We start from the raw sequence: 18,629 nt of genomic DNA on the forward strand, positions 1-18,629 counted from the left end.
TACTGGCCGCCATGTATAGCCTATCTTATGCTGAAAAATGGCGTTAAAACCTACAACAACAACAACATTCTACCTTAAATTTAAAATTAAAGTACAAATTATAAGAATTTCAATGGAAATGGCATTTTGAGATAAATCAGGCTTGTGTTAGCCTTATGCATGTATACAGGTTATCTCTTATTGCCACTTTACCTTTGACTTTTTTCTCCTGCAGAAAGCCATGTACATATAGGCAAGTTGTATTAGATGAATTTTTCTATTAGATCAAATTTTATATGGTCTGTGGTAAATACAAGTCCCTCAGTTCGTCTATGATTATCCCAACATTTGCGCATGGGATTTTATTGTACCATCTGTCTGTCCATCTCATTATTATCACATTTGCTCCAAAACTTCTTACACTATCTAACCAGTGCTAAATGTCAATGGTGCAGACCTAACCATCAACATATCTGTACTTTTGCAATGGAATTTTGAGAACCAGACGTTGGAGTCAAGTTGAAGATTGTTTTTTGCACTTTCATTTTTCATTGTGCTTATGAGGACAGTGACTTGTACATGTACAAGTGAATTTTGACTGGACTTTGTTTTTGTTGCATTTCAGTGAACAAATTGTTAGTCATCACTCCGACACTTAAGGTCAAAAATCTTGAGTTGCATTTTTAGTTTTACTGGCTTTTCAGCATGATACCACAATCTATATCTTGAATGATGCCACTTACTACCTTAATATTGATTATTGATTTGACCAAATTTAGCACATACTGGTAAGTATATTTTGACACTGTCTCAGAAACATCAAACTATTCTCTCTCTTTGATATCAAGTTAAAGGTCATGACCACATGATACAAATTATTTGTTCTACACCTTCAGGTATCTTATGAGCATGTTAACTCGGGCAGTTTTTTAAAAGAAAATTTGATATGTTAGAGTTTATCTTGAATATCAGAGATTGTACTCAGTAGTTAAGATTAAGACTAAGAACTTGGATTCCTGGAAATTCTTTTCAGTTAAAAGAGCTGCATTCCCTTCAAGTGATTTTTCTTTGACAAAGCGAGTTTTTGTTAAGTAAAAAGTTTATGTTGATGTAAGCTAGTACTGGTACTTTTGTGTGGTGTTCTTTTTTTTGCAGTTGAAATAAGCAAATTATAAATGGAAGTTTGATGCAGGAGGTTACAAGTTTGAACTCTAGCCAAGTCCTACCAAAACCCTTTTAAAAATGGTATTAACAGCTGCCTTGCTAGGTGCTCAGCATTAAGAGGTTAGTGTTAGGACTTGTCGGCCTGGTGTCAGGATAATGTGCCTGGGTGGGACGTCACGCTACATGTCTGTGGCATGATGCCCCAGTGGTTGACAGCAGTAAAAACTGCCACACTGCAGACATCATTGTGATAAGACAGAAATATTGTTTAAGCTTTGTTAAAAATCCAAGTCAAACATACACACACGCACACACAGATGGAAGCATGATAATAGTCATCAGTCTAAAATGTGCATTGTGTATCAAATTATCATGTCCATCTTGCAGTATCACAGAGAAGAGCAGACACATTTTTTATCTTGGTGATAAAATTAAATGAACATTGAAGTTGCAATGTGAATTTAACTTGTACAAAATTTAACTGAAATAGTGTGAAATCTTTAAAAAAATTGTGGTGTACCCCAAAATAAGGGCATTTTTGTAAGTTTGTACGGACAGCATAGATCCTGATCTGCTTGTATAAACAGTAGATCTGGGTCTCCTCTGTTCAGTGAGACAAATGTTTTACAGGAAAAATTTCAATCAATACATTAGCTGGTGTATGTACCTATGCATTTTTGGTACTATTATGTCATTATTTCATCTACAGTTCCAAACTGTAAGTAATCATCAGATGGCTGACTTAAAAGTGGTCTTTTGTTGTTAAATATAGCTGTAGCATGGTTTTAAATGTGCTTTGTGTATTGTGAAAAACAATTTGTTCAGTGTGTTCCAGTTTTTCTCTTAAGCAGTAGACTATGTGCATATGCCAGTGGTTCTTGATTTTGTGCCAGAATGTGTGATGATTTTTGTGCAAATATGACTGTCACTGACCAACTCCTTGGTCATGGTTCTAGTTCAGTAAGTAAGTGATGTAATCTGAATTGCCAAAAGGGCCAATTTCGGACATACTAATAATACCTGGTACAACCAGGTATTCATTTTATGAGGCCAGGTCATTACTACATGTACTGTTGGAGTCTCACTTCCTCTTTGTATGATAGTATGAAACCAGTGTAAAATATTCAGCTATCTCTCCAATGGTTTGTAAAGTATGTATACATTTAAGACTGGAGATCCTCAGCATAAGGGAATGGCTGTGATTTGTACACAAAGAATAAAACGTCATATACTGGTTAACTGTTTTGTCATTGCAGTGGTTCATTGCTTTTGGAACGTGGATCACAGCTTTTAGATAGGGGGTTAGTTTCTTAATACAAGTGGTTAATGAGTATAATGAATGTTAATGCAAGTCAGAGGAGAGCTGTTGTTCTATAGTTGCTTATGTCAGTTTTGGTGTTGGCATATTCATATATACAGCCTCAGTGCATTTGAACCATTCTTAATTCTTTAGGTTCTTAAAAGCAGCAGTTTGAGTGTGTTTCATAGCACATATACATCCAGGGGAGGGGATAAGGAAGCTAAGTTTGTACATACAGGAAATTCTGGAAAATTTAGAGAGAAAAAAAACAGAATTAGAGGAATCTAGGAAAAAATACATAGAAGGTGTTATATTAAGATCTAAAGCTAGATGGTATGAATTTGGGGAAAAAAGCACAAAGTACTTTTTAAATCTTGAAAAAAGAAACTATGTTAATAAGACAATAAAGGAAATTATTTTAGATGATGGGACAAATATATCTGACCAAATAGATATTTTAGAAGCACAAAAACAGTTTTATATGGAATTGTTCAAAAGTAGAATTGCTCAGCTTGATGATGAGGCTATTCATGAAACTCGAAATAGATTTTTTAATCACAATATTAAACTTAGTCGAGAGGAAAGAGAATCATGCGAGGGTCTGCTTACAATTAATGAATTTGGTATGTCTCTAAAACGGATGGAAAATGGAAAAAGTCCTGGCTCGGATGGATTCACTGTAGAGTTCTATAAATTCTTTTGGAAGTCTCTGGGGGGATTTATATGTAGATCAATAAATTACGGATATACTGTAGGAAAACTTTCAGATTTTCAGACTCAAGGAGTCATCACCTGTCTACCAAAGGAGGAAAAAGACAGAAGATATTTTAAAAACTGGAGACCTATATCACTTTTAAATATTGATTATAAGATTGCTTCGGGAGCAATTGCAGCTAGGATTAAAAAGGTTCTTCCATCAATAATCAGCGATACTCAGAAAGGATATATGAAGGGTAGATTCATTGGAGAAAACACCAGACTATTATATGATATCATGGACCAACTTGAGAATGAAAACAGATATGGTTTATTATTGTTAATAGATTTCGAAAAAGCCTTTGACTCAATTAACTGGATCTTTGTAGAAGAAGCTCTACAATCTTTTAATTTTGGTGATTCCATTTGTAAGTGGTTTAAACTGTTTTGTAATGACTCTAATAGTTGTGTTATAAATAATGGACATGTCATCTTTTTTCAGACTTGAAAGAGGATGTCGTCAAGGAGATCCCCTTGCACCTTATTTGTTTATCATTGGAGTTGAGATTTTAGCTATAACTTTAAAGCAAAACGTGGATGTACGGGGAGTAATCTTTGACGCCAGTGAATATAAATTGGGTCAGTATGCCGATGACGCTTTTATTCTTCTTGATGGATCTAGTTTTTCTCTTGAAGCAACTATGAATATCTTGCAAGGTTTTTCTCTATTATCGGGACTTAAATGTAACATAACAAAAACAAAAGCTATTTGGATTGGAAACAGGAAATTTTCTAATGAAAGAATATGTCCCGAAATGGGCCTAATTTGGTCCTCTTCTAACTTTACACTCCTTGGCATAGAATTTTCTCCAGATTTACAACAGATGGTGGAAATCAATTATATGAAGAAACTAACAAAGGCAAAACGAATACTGGCAAGCTGGAGTCAAAGACATCTATCAATAGTTGGTAAAGTAATTGTTGTAAAGACTCTTGTTCTGCCCATATTCATACATCTTTTTTCAGCACTTCCTAACCCATCAGCAAAAGTTGAAGCAGAACTAATTCGCATGTTATTTAAATTTGTATGGGGTGGAAAAGTAGAGAGAATAAAACGTGATATACTAGTTTCCCCAGAAAACGAGGGAGGACTAAATATGATACACATATTTTCATTCATTAGGTATATTAAGATAAGATGGGTTAAAAGATTGCTGGAAAAGGAAAATGGAACGTGGCAGAACTTAGTCAATACAACTATACTCAGAAATAAAAAGGATATTTGGAATTTAGAGAGAAGGAAATTAGAAGAATTTTGTAAGTTCATTAAAAACAGTTTTTGGAGAGATGTAATTTTGGCAGTATCTAAATGGAAAGAAGAACCGCAAAATCCTAACGAGTATCTATCCATGAGTATTTTAAATTTTGTCCCCCCCTAAAATGATCTATCAATACAAATCCTGGACAGAAGCTGGTTTTGAAATTCTGAACGATCTAGTAGATGTTCACGGTAATTTAATACCTTTTGAGATAATAAAACAAAAAACTGGAAGCGATGATTTCTTGAAATACTTCTCCTTAATATCCAGAATTCCTAAAGCATGGAAAGATGCCATAAAAAACCACCTAGTACATAATAATTTTGATAAGCAGGAGGATAAAATAACGAACTTGCGAAAACAAGATTCACTCAAGTTTATTTACAAAGATCTTTTACAGGAAGCTAAAAGGCAACACACTGTGAAGCAAGAAACTTGGATGCAAGTATTAAATAAAAATATAAGTAGTGAGGAGTGGTCTGATATATATAACCGGGCAAAATGCTGTACCAAGGATACCAAGTTGATCTCTTTTAACTTTAAATTAATCCATAGAATAATCGCTACTAATGATTTTCTTAAAAGAATTAACATATTTGATGACAACAAATGTACTTTCTGTAAGAGTGAAACTGAAAGTATTGAGCATCTCTTTTATGACTGCAGTATTATCACAGTTTTGGTACCGTTTTATTGAAGTTTTTGCACCTTTTTGCCCAAATATTGTACATCTGTCCAAAAAAGAAACATTTTTAGGAAGTGAACAACTGGACAGTTTGGGTAATTTTCTGCTTATTTTGGCAAAATATTATATTTATACTTGCAGATTCAATATGAAAAATCCTTCTATTTTTGCTTTTAAGCAAATAGTTGCAATGCATAAGAACATTGAAAATTACACTGCCAAGGTAAATAAAAAAGAGGACCAATTTCTTCAAAAATGGACCTCAACAATGAACATTTAACTTGTCTCTGACTTGAGGGTAAACAGGAACAAAATACTGTAATATCACAAAAGCCATGTCACCTAGATTTTGTGCCATATGCATGTGTATATGCGTGTGTGTGTGTGTGTGTGTGTGTTTCTTTTTTACTTTCTCTGTAGATTATATTTATTATCCCTAGATTATCTGATAACCAGAAATGTTTGATTGTAAGGTGATCCTGGGATGGTTCCCCGACCCAGTGGTCAACCTATTACGGGGTTAATAAAAAAAAAAAAGTTTGTACATACATTAGCTGTACATTCTTGGTTAAGTTTTTCAACTGTAGCTCAGTTTTTTGCACACTGTTTACCTACTGTTCATATCGGGAATCATGAAACTTTGTGAGGGGATCCATGTTGAAGGAGTGCATTTTAAAACAAGGTCACTATGACCCATATTGAATGTTTCATCGACTTTGGTTAAATTCTGTGTATTAAGTGTATTTCTTAAGCTCTGTTCACGCAAGAGTCATCAAACTAGATAATGGATGTATGCATAATCAATACATCTGCACCCATCAACAAATGGTCACTGACCTACATTTAACATTTACTAGCTCATTTTAAGTTTGGTTTTAGCTCTTGGTCAGATAGATTTTATTGCATCATATATATATATATATATATATATATATATATATATATATATATATATATATATATATATATATATATAATAAATATATATATATATAGTCATAGCTAGATTTATGAAACTTGGTGAGAGAATGCATTTTGATGCACCTTCATACTAAATTAAGTTGCTGTGACACATATTTCAGCTGACATTGGATAAATTTTTGACAAATTTATTTGCAAGTTCTGTTCAAGCTTGAATCATCGAACTAGATATTTGTATGCATCTTTGACATGGTAACCAACAGTTCACATTTTTTTGGCTTAGGTCAAGTTTTTGCATTTAGCTCATGACCGAGTAGATTTCTTTTACATGGTACAGTGATGGATCTTGATGGGCACTACTATATATAAATAATATACTATTTACTATCATACAGGTTAGAGAATTTTCAATTCGTACTCTATGGAGATTTGAACCCAGGTCTGTGGGTAAATGGCACCCATCACCTTGCCTGCAGACACAAGCCCATATTTCCTCATGACTAAGCACACATCACCAATAAATGATGCTACTTAATCAGTGTTATGTGCACTCATATATGTTTTACTATACTTCCTGATGAGGTCAGTAGCAGACGATATTCTGCCCATTTTCCTGGACAGTGGACAACCTGGCAGTTTCTCCTATATGTGACCACCAAAACTAACCATTTTTAGCAAGACACACTGAAGCAAAATCAGCTTATAAATTACAAATTCAGTATAGATACTTATAGAAATTGCATTGGATGTATGTATGTATTTTATGTAACTGTATCGAGATTCAACAAATTTATTTCAACTTCCAAACACCATATAAACTCAATGGTAAATCAATGGTAGATCTGCCAGCATACCACAAATATGGCTGCTGATGATGTCATTCTGGAACAGGAAATGTTTTCCATATTACATTGGTTGATTAGCTAGATGCCAGCTTGCTGGTTAATGGCTTGCAGGTTTCTGAGGAGCTCTAGTTAATATTGTAATAGGTAAAGCCCCCTAGGGCCAGTTAAATGTTGTAAAGCGATTATTAAATTGGATTAAGGACCAGTTGATTTTCATTGCAGTGATTTCCTTGTTAGATGGCCCAGCTGGCTAATGGAAAAATCTGTGTTAAGTGACCTCAGTGTCTATACCTTATTCATTGTAATAGGTTATTCCCCCCTTCAGGTGTTTGTACGTGTCATTATAGGAATTAGTTTGGTGGAGAACAGGCTGCATTCTTATCATGTGAGAATTGGGATGTATTAAGGTAAATTATTTCTTATGTATGAACTGTTTTATACTATTGACTGCCACTCCAAGGTTACTTCAAAGCTACGGCTCCCAAGGGTGGATAATATTAATTTCTCTAGCCCAGTTTGAGAACAATGATTTTAAAACAAATACAGTACAAACGCAGTATAAATCTCTGCATTTTATCAACTTATTATCATACCTCTACTTTGATATCTATAAAGCAAATCAGTCTGTTTCAATTTAATTGATGTCTTTTATACCTTGTTACAGTGTGTTTGTATGTATATAGTTTAACAGTATGTCAATACAATACAGGCTATGTAATGCCAGTTAAAAGTTTTAAAATTTAAAAATTAAATATTACAAAAGAAAATCTAAGTTAGAAATGGGGGCCAACATTTTGTTGTCATGATCACTTTAGCCTGAACCTACTTTCTGCATGATACTTATTGTTCGAGATCTGGAAACTACTAAAAAATACTACGGGTGACCTTGAGTAATCATTACTTACAGTCTTGTTAAAACTGTTGGTTCAGTTGTCTAAAAGTGGTTATCCCAATTTAAATAGCAGTGTAGTGTTGTTATTGTTGCTGTTGGGTTTAACGTCATTTCTCAGTGCAAGATAGGCTATATATGGCAGACAATATAACTGATGGAGGAAGAACCTTAGGAAAACCCTGATAAGAACAACTGATCCAAGGGAAGCTACTGGCAGCATTTTCACATACATTGGCTCATCTTTGATAGCCAAGGTTCTGATGTGTTAACAATATCTACAACTTGGCACATCATACATATATTTCAGAGCTTTGTCCCAGTGACATCTGTTGGATTTCATGAGTTGTGTCCATTAGTACTTAATGCCAACTAAACAAAAGTGTGCAACAGTGGTGCATTGTAGGTCTGCTGAAAATGGTGGAGGCAATTGGCTTCAAAAGGATACTTTGTAAGTTTAACATCGAAAGTATGACTATATACCAGAGGGAAGCCATTACATGTGTAATTGAGGGAAAGGATGTATTTGTGCAAACATGGACCTGCATTGGAAAATTGCTTATTTATTGAGAGTCCATTCCATTTGTGTGCTCCACTTGTCTAGATCTTGTAGGAACAGTGTTCCAATTTGAACAACCTGATTTTGATTGGAATTCACAGACCCGAAGTACTGGAATATCTGAACGATTTGCCAAGGTGTAGATAGGCTTAACACATCAGAAGCTTGGCCAGTGAAGATGACATTGGCTGAGCCTAAGACTCGAACCCGTGCAGGCAGATATCAATGATTGGTAAAGGTGAGCACTTTAGATCGCTTGGCCACGTGGGTCCTGAAATGTCAGATTCAAAATTATGTCATAAATGGCTACACTTATGCATAAATGAGCAAATAAATACAAATATGAAGAGAAAGAAAGAAAAAATAAAACTGAATAAATGACCCAGGGAAAGGAGAAATTCATTCATTCATTTCTTCTAAATAAATGTATGTGTGTGTGTGTGTGTGTGTGTGTGTGTGTGAATAAGATTTGGATTTTTAATATAGCTTTAACAAATTTCCAGTCATAACACTATAATATCTGTAGTGTGGCATTTTATAGTGATGTCTATCACTGGGGCATCTTGTCCCACCTAGTCACATTATCCTGACACCAGGTCGAACAGTCCGCTAACCTGTTAATGCTGAGCACCAAGCACGGTAGCTGCTATTACCATTACTATGTCTTTGGCATGACTCAGCTGGGGTTCAAACCCGCGATCTTCCGCATTTGTGGTGGACACTCTAACCACTCTGGCCACATGACTGGTTTCTTCTAAATAAATCAGAAGAAACTGAAAATTAACTGAAATCAGCTACAAATTGAAGAAATGGAACAAGTGACTTTCCACAATCAAGAAGCAAATAAATAAATAATATATAAATAAATAAACTGGAACAAGAATTTCATGTTGATGCTAATAGGGCATTGATTTTAATCTATGCTAGCATCAGGAGATGAAAGGAACAAAATTGTTATAAAGTATATTGTTATACTAAAATGACATCATCTTGGGATGAAAATGATTTATATTGAATCAGTGCAACAGGGAGACTGCAGTGTTTATGTCATGAAGCAGTTGATCTAAGACCAAAGCATTTAGTGCATTCTTAAAATTTAATGGAAACTGGTTGAAATATGTACATGGTATGATGGTTTAAATTTGTATATGGTAGAATCGTGGCAGTCAGATGGGTGACAGACGTTAGGCCTGAATGCCTGACAAGCTGCTTGTGCATCTATAAATCACATAATGGTCTCAAGAGCCACTAAACAGAATTTGACCAAAGTTAAGAGAAAGCAGTCTGATTTTAAGGTGCTTCTAGGTTTTATAACTGATGCTGACTCACCATTAACACATTAACTCATGGAACTTTGTCATTTTCGCCTGAAAATCAGTAGGAAACACCTTTTTGAAAGCTATTTCTGAATAGACTTGAAAACACCAAATCCCCTGTCATCTTTCAATAGCATACTGCTTAGTTGTGTTAGAAACATTGTTTTTCATTGGCTATTTGACTCGTGCATGAGCAGAAGGGTAAAAGTTGGAGTTCTTTAATTTCTTTTTTTTTTGCCATTATTTTTGTATGGAGACCACTCTTTATTCCAAATGCCCATATAATCCTACTTTCTGCAAAGGCTCATCTGTCTGTTTGCAGTTCATACCGGTTTGCCTTAGATCTGAGACTAAAAAGTCTAAAATCTGGACACAAAATTGGATTCCGACCACGGGCGAATTTTGGATAGAAAAAAGTTGGGTCCAAAAAATTTTTTTTTTTTTATATCTGTATTTTGTAGTGCAACTAGAACTTCCAGATTATTTGGTGTAGAGCTACATCTGTCTACTTTTCTATAATATCACCCACATTAGTGTATATGCATGACTATGACACTTAAGAGCTTGGCAGTAGGCTACTACCTCCTGCCCTGTTAAGTCGTCGCTTGGGGTTAATGTGTTAAATATGGCCACCATTACTAAACACATTGACAAAGCAATTCTAACCAAAAATGATTGAATAGAAGTTTACCAAATTTGGCAGAAAGCATTCTGGCATGAAGATGTTTCAAAATCTGCACAAATGATACTAAGTATAGACTAACCTTTAAAAAAAAAAAAATTATTCTCCTCCAGAACCACTGCACAGACTTTGACCAATCTTGAATGAAGGCATACTGGCATGAATAACTTTTAATTTTATACAAATGATGCCATTCTGTCATCAGATATGGACACTATACCAGAGTACATAAACATTTCTCACCATAAACACTCAACTGATTTTCACCAAATTTGAGAGAGAGAGAGAGAGATAAGGATGACACGATGACATGTAGGGTGTTAACGTTGATACAGTTGATTTCAATCCAGTAACTGTCAAATAGAGAAACTTTTGCACAGCTTTGTCTAAAAAAACACTGCTCAGCAGAATTGACCAACCTTGACACAGTGTCCCTGTATAGGGACCTTTCAATGTGGGATAAATGATGCTGATTTGCCATTAGTTATGGATAAAAAAGAAAGAAAGACTATAGAAGCCTTAAAATGGTGATGTAAATTGTATGTAGTCGATGTATGCGATCAGTGGCACAGAAAACATCCTGGCCAACTGCCCTTGCATTTGACTGTCAGTCTGATATCTCAGTTCCACTTGGGCTGCTTGTTTATAGCATATACCGTCAGTGAACAGCTGACTGTCAGTTCTGATTAGTTGTAAGGGTTGATTCTAATGTGTTCCAGTCCATGGTAAATTAATAACTTTCAAACTGTCAGAATTTAAAGTTGTTGTTGTTGTAGGGTTTAAAGCCATTTTTCAGCACACAATAGGTTATACATGGCGGCCAGTATTAATGGTGGAGGAAGAACCCAGGAAAATCCTGGAAATAACCACTGACCCACAAGAAGCTACTGGCAAGCTTTCTCACATACACATTGGCCGAATCAGAGACTCTACAGAATTTAAAGTAGCCTATTAATGCATACCAGAAGTACTTTCAAAACTCAATCCAATTAGACAAGACACAAGGCAGTGGAGAAACTTTGCATAAAAAGGCTATTAAATGATTTGTAATGTACTTATTTACATAGACATGACTTCTGGTTAACTTCAAACTTGACCTTCACTTTGATTTCCCAATAATCTTGTAATGGTTTCTTAAATTGAAATCAAATTTAGTGTTACACTGTACACAGAGATAGTAGTCCTACAATGTAAGATGTATCCCATGATAATTGGTGTTTTTTTTTGGTTGCTGTCTTACTGCCTTAAGACAGTGATGTAAAAACACGAGTATCAGGGGAGGCATCTTACACTGCAGGACTACACAAGGATTGGGTTGGATTTTCACCTTCTTGCAGAAAAAATGTTATGGCGCTCTATGTTATTTTGAACATGGCTCGACAATTTTGTTTTCACTCAAGAACGTTTGTAGGATTTCATGGATCGAAATGAAATTAATATGAGGCTATATATTAAAAAGACTTTGGTCAAGTTCAGTTTTCATTTTTTTTAATTGCCCTTAATTTCTAATCAGTAACTTTTGAAGCACATCACTGATTGAAACCATGTATATTTCAAGTAAATGTTTGACTTTTAAAGTTGGGGAATTTTTTTTGGAGTTACAGCCCTTTTATTGGGGTGGGGAACTCTAGTGTATTGACATTTTTTTTCTAGTTTTAAAGGATAAGGACAAAATTTTGTGTTGGCTTTAAAATTAAAGATATTCAAAAAGTTGATAGTTAAACAATTTCATATCAAATGTATTTGAATACTGATTTTAAAGCAGGAAACATAGGGTCCCATATAAAATGTATATTTTGAATTGAACCAGGATATTCCCATGCAGCAGCACTTATAAATGTTCAATGTACAGGATATACAACAGGCTGTGGATGCATACAATTCAGGAAATGAAATGCAAAAATAATTTCATAACCTGTTTTTAAGTGCTCACATCATGCAGAGAATCCTTTTTCTTTAATCAAGTGTTTGTGAATCCCAAGTAAAAGAAAGCCCTTAGCCTGTGGTGAAACTGATACTTTTAAGTTAATACTGTGTTATTTACAAGTTTTAAATTTTGGAGCTGATAACATTGAATATTTACTTAAGTTAGGGTGGACAGCCATGATTTCATTATCCTGTAGGGTTTATTATAAGACCTTTTGTAAGGGGATTTGATACACCATATATGCCTGTATACAAGTTCAGTTAAATATGAGGTCCGCAAGGGAACCATGGCAGTTACAGATCAGCATCATTCCAGTCAGAACTTGCATCATACACTTAAATAACTTGAGTAAAACCAGTTGACCAGACCCTGATCTTGTGACTTGTGTGTTTAAAAATCAGTGTAATTTGACTTTTTGTTAGCATATATGGTGTATTAGGTAATCAGGGGTGTGACTAACAGCAACTAACAATAAAAAAACTCTTGAATGTTCTTGAATATTCTGCATGTCACATGATGTACCTGTATACATGTATATTTATACTGTTGTCTGGTGGGAATTGTAATAGTTTTTTTTGATAATCAGAGTGGTTACAAATTCGTAACTTGTTTCAACATAGAGGAATATACATAGATTCTTATTCGTTATGTGGTTTTCAAAAGTACGTGTATTGTGTGGAAATACCTTAACATTGTGTACTTGGACATAGTTGTCGTCGTAGGAGGAAGTGAAAAACAAATCACCAAAATATTTGATTGTAATCCTTTTATATAATATGCTTAACTTTTTCACAAGTTTTCTTTCAGAATGTTTTCCTACTGTCATAACTGCATAAGCTTCCTCACCATGATGTTGGACATCAGAAAATATTAATTTTTAATAGTAGGTTAGGAAGATTAACAGAAAAAAGGAAAAAGGATATTAGAAAGAAAGGAAACAATGAAAATGAAATAATTGTGGGTGTTTTTTTTTGCAAATTGGTTAACGTGATAATGAAAATGAAATGATTATGGGTGTTTTTTGGCAAGTTGGTCAAAGTGACAATGAAAATGGAATAATTATGGGTGTTTGTTTGGCAAATTGGTCAATGTGACAGTGAAAATGAAATAATTATGGGTGTTATTTGGCAAGTTGGTCAGTGTGTCAATGAAAATGTATAAAGAGCCATTTAACACATTAACCCTTGGAGGTTTTTGTCATTTTCGCCTGAAATTCGAGTAGGAAACACATTTTGAAAGCTATTTCTGAATACATCCTAATACATCAACTTCCAGGAGATTTTTGAATAACCTAATGCCTAGTTGTGTTAGAAACATGGTTTTTCATTGGCTATTTGGCTTGCGCATGAGTAGAAGGGTAAAAGTTGGAGGAGTTTTTTGTTTTTTTTTGCTTAATGGACCCATTATTTTTGTATTGAGACCACTCTTTATTCCAAATGTCCATCTTATCTTACTTTTTGCAAAGGTTTATCTGTCTGTTTGCAGTTCATACTGGTCTACCTTAGATCTGAGACCAAAAAGTCTAAAATCCAGACACAAAATCGGATTCCAACCACAGGCAAATTTTGTGTGGAAAAAAATCGGGTCCAAGAAATGAGGTTTTTCCCTCTGTATTTTGTAGTGCAACTAGAACTTCCAGATTATTTGGTATCATTGTAGAGCTACATCTGTCTACCTTTCTATAATACCACCCACTTTAGTGTATTTTACATGACTGATGCTACAGATCTCAGCAGTAGGCTACTACCACCTGCCACGTAAACTCGTCGCCAGGTGTTAATGTGTTAAAAAAAAAATATAATCAGGAAGGGTAATGTGTGTTATGAAAAAGCAAAGACCACCTAATTATGACTGCTATTTTGACTGAAAGTGGTTTTATTTTAGGTAAAATTTCATATCCTCAAAATTGATGATAACGACATTAGCATTTGTAAAATGCATACATTGTATTTTGACGTTTTTAAAAAAATTAATGTTTTACCACTTATTACCTGTCATGATGAGTGAAGAATAGATATTTTTGAACCCATATTAAAAGAATTGGGAAAATTGGTTATACTTAATTCAATTGTCACTGTTCAAGATGGGTTATTGGTAGTGTCTGTGACTATGGATTGCTAGGTCCGAACTGAGATAATTTCATTCTGACCTCAGAAACTCAAGTAGTGAACAGTTCTTGATAGAAGTGTAGAAATATGAATGAAAACTAATATATTTTATTAATTAAAAATTAATTCTATTTGTATCTTGTTCTGGTTACAGCTGAATCCAACACATAGTAAATTGAAGATGGTATGTAATATACATGAATGAAACTTTTTAAGATTTATTTGAGAAATTTATTGCATTAGCACAGGTTTAACAAGGCTTGAAACAATTAATTACGTTATATACTCACATATAAGTTGTATTCAAGTGCACAGACCCAGATGTGCCATTACATAATGCAGCAGCAGATCTGGGTCTATACAGTTTGTTAGTAGTCATCATGAGATCCAACAACATAGATTGTGACCTGCAGATCAAGGTCTGTGTTGTTTGCAGGTTGACCCAACTTACAGATGAGTTTATATGGTAAAAAAGAACTAAGGCTGATGCTATATCTCTAAAGAGCTTCAATTGGGTCAGTGGTTCTTCCTGGGGTTTTCCCAGATTCTTCCTCCATCAGTTTAACTGGATGCCCTAGCATGTGTTGAAAAATGGTGTTAAAACCACAACAACAGCAACTTCTCAGCAGTCACTGACAATTGGAATAGACATAAAGATTACGTACAGGAGATCCCCATTGTAATTACTGCATTTTCATTGTACGTGTGCACCCAACATTAAACAACATGTAGATCCATTTGTTGTTGCATGATATGTTGCTGTTTTGGGTTTAACACCGTATCTCAGCTGGCTGTTACTGAGACTAGAACCCATGTGGATAGAGGTGAGATGTCGGTGATCTGTAAAGGTGAGCATCCTAGATTACTTGGCTTCCAGTGCCCCCCCCCCCATGTTTACAAGTAGCAGCTTCTTCTATGTATAATTGAATAGATCTCTCCTGTCCACAGTTGTTTTGCATGCAAACATGCATATATGGCATATCAGTCACATGATTATGACATCTGCCTTTTGTGATTTATGGCACAGCAACACCTTGATGGTTATATGCAGATGCAAGTAAAGTACACTGCCCAAGGACATTATGGCAGCTGATCACTGATGATGTGATCGTGGGAGTCGAACTTGCATCCATCTGGTTATGAGTCCAGTGCATTTACCACTGTAGCTCCCCAAGTTCATTATGATAAAAAAGTGAATAATACTGCTTGATTCCAGTAACTGTACAATATTGTTTCAAGCCTTAAAGGATTTTTCTCTTACAAATATACAGGATTTTTAGCCCCTTTTCTTCAGTTTTATTGTGTTAATTTATATTTTATTTCCATTACTTCACATTTTGTTATGCCTTTGTTTTAATACTTGGCACTGTATTGCCAGGACTTTGCAAGTGTGCTCTTAAATCATATTATATATAGAGGTGCATGTTATTATGGGTATACTGGTTTACCATGTTGTTTTTTTTGGTGATACATTTTCACTGTACTGGTATGTTGGTATTTCCTTCAGTAAGGACAGTACAGAAATTCCCAAGGAATCTTGTTATGACTTTAATGATATTAACAAAGTGTTTTCATTATTTATGACAAAATAGTTAAAAGAATTATCTTTGTTTTACAAAACAGCTGTATCGATCACAAATTAATTGTTAATATTACAAAATATAATTATGTTTATGATCCATTAGTCACATGTTTGACTTGTGTCATATATGCCTTCACAGTGGCCAAATGGAATGTTGTAAAACAAATTTGGGCAAAATTTCAGATTTTAACCCCCGACCAAAGAACATATTATGTTGTTTTAGTTTTTTTATTATCATATGTGAATGTGTTAAGCATATGCATTCCTTTGAATTACTCTGAATCATCCTACAAGTTTTGGGAGTACACTTGTTTTCTGTCTAAAAATTTTCTTGATTTCTAAATATTATATCATTTGATGAGTGTTTTATTTTTACTGGCCCTCTCTGATAAATATTTTGATGGGATGTCGGTATCGTACTCAAAGTTACCCTGTCTACTATATTGGTATTGTAGTAAATTGTAAGCTTCTGAATTGACTCTTTCTATTTTTTATCAATGGACTATCTGATGTCAGCAGATTGTCTTAAACACGGTGTCAGCTATAGTGTAAGCTTAATCATTCCACTTACCAGTTATTTACAGCCTTTTGAACTTTTACAACTTTTATTCTACACGTAGCGAATTTATCTTATAAGGTAATAGCCATTTGTCTTTTTGAGGGAAGCTGTGATTTTCTTTTGAGCTGAAATATTTTCTTTGCTTTTGTCTGAAGATAATATTTTTTTTCAAATAATATCTTGGATGGTGATTTTTATTATAAATCAGAGAAAGATATTGTTTCCATCTATTGATCTCACCAAAGACTTCTTGTGCTATTGATTTATTGATCTCAGTAAAGACTTCTTGTGCTATTGATCTATTGATCTCACTGAGAACTTCTTGTGCTATTTATCTATTGATCTCACCAAAGACTTCTTGTGTCTTGTGCTACAGATCTATTGATCTCATCAAAGACTTCTTGTGATATTGATCTATTGATCTCATCAAAGACTTCTTGTGCTATCCAGTTCGACCTAAATTAAAATAGTGCTGATCTGGCATCCAGTACAGCAACATAGCTGCAATCAAGATCTTTTTATTGCTACACCTCAATGGAAAGTTGCATTGACATATGATTTCTTATTTGTAGTTGTTTCTAAATTAAAATGTTGTCCATCTGACTTCAGACCTGGTGATCATGGTGTCTGTGTTGAAAATGATGTTAAAACAAGAATAACTATGTGCACATAACTGAAACACTTTTTTGTGTGTCCTGATTACAGTATTTACTTTACCCTGGGGAGAAAATAAATGTTTGCAGTTATGAGAAATAGAAGAGATTATATGTCTTAAATCAAATGAAAGAAAGATTTTTTTGAATGAAAGGGTCTTTCATAGTTCTCATTTATGCAACCTGTTTAGTTAATTTTATTTATATCTTTTGCGAGCCGTTAATGACAAGCAATAAATAAAAAAATTTCAAAGTTTCGCCAATTCTGATTTTGACTCAACAAACTGCTGATTCTATTTGAAAAATTGCTAAATTTTTCAGTGTAATGATAATGAATTAATTTAGTGGCCAGCCTGTTGCAAAAATATTTTTCTTGCCAAAATGCCCTTTTGGCAGAAATCATAACAGCTGTCTTGACTGTATTACAGAGTGAAGAAGAGGAAGAAATGGAACGGTTGACAGTGATATACATCCAGGGCATGACGTGCCAGTCATGTGTGACAAACATTGAAAATAAGATCAGCAAATTGAAAGGAGTCAGGGACATTAAGGTAAATAAGCCTGTACTGCACCTTTGTTGAGAAAATTAGATAAGGGGCCATCCATTTAGTAAGTATGCAAAAATCTGGCAAAGCTTGATCCCTCCCCCTCCCTGTACACATGCTTTCTTTTTTACCACCCCCACCTGCGTACATATGCTTGACGCACCCCTCTCCCAAATTCTATTGAACAGCTTATATTGATCCACACAGAAATGATCAAGGATTAATAATATTAACATGTAAAATAAAACAGATAGTTCACAGACGTTGAATGTCTGGCTGCATCAGAGAAATAAAGCTGTGTTAACTGTGGCTCATTTGAAAGCCAATGTAGACAAATTATTATCGCGGTGTCACCCCCCCCCCCATTTCCTATGCGTACATACATTATCAGTAGACCCCCCATACGCAAACGTATGCATTTGGGTTACCCTCCCCTCCATGCGTATGTACTAAATAGATGGCTCCTAAGTGTGTGTAATGTATGGAAATTAGTCTTCAGTAAAATAAAGGGAAGTAATTCATCAAAGCTTAAATCGTTCCAAGTGAAATTAGTTTTCATGTGTGACATTTTGTGCCAGGCAAAAAGAAAAATGTGTGCATACTTATATCATCATTTGTTATATATATTGTGGTTGATCATTTCTGTTTGCCCAATATGTAGTTTGTTGTTCTTATGCTTGTATTTAGGAGAGAAAATGAAGCCATTTTTGTTTATTCCATTGTGCACTTTATAGTAGCTTTTACTTTCAGGCAAAAATCCTCAGTTGTCTAGGTGATATCTGCATTAATTAATCAATAAAGATCCCTGACAAGCCATCTGAAACATTTTTTAAAAAAATCTGTGAAAATTAAATAAAAGAATTTTCTGAGATGAAATAATGTGCATCAATAATGGTGAAA

At 34.4% G+C, this 18,629-nt stretch overlaps 1 protein-coding gene across 1 annotated transcript in view; it reads left to right on the forward strand.

The window, feature by feature from the left end:
* LOC149797580 (copper-transporting ATPase 1-like) overlaps positions 1–18,629 on the forward strand; it is a 130,422-nt gene that overhangs the window by 16,084 nt on the left and 95,709 nt on the right. Inside the window, exon 2 of the mRNA XM_089962477.1 lies at positions 17,613–17,735. Within this exon, the coding sequence (XP_089818603.1) occupies positions 17,631–17,735 (105 nt within the window). The 5' untranslated portion in view covers positions 17,613–17,630. The remainder of the gene's footprint in view (positions 1–17,612; positions 17,736–18,629) is intronic.

Source organism: Sinohyriopsis cumingii, chromosome 6 (genome assembly GCF_028554795.1).
Source record: "Sinohyriopsis cumingii isolate HCF-2022 chromosome 6, ASM2855479v2, whole genome shotgun sequence".
Lineage (NCBI taxonomy): Eukaryota > Metazoa > Mollusca > Bivalvia > Unionida > Unionidae > Sinohyriopsis > Sinohyriopsis cumingii.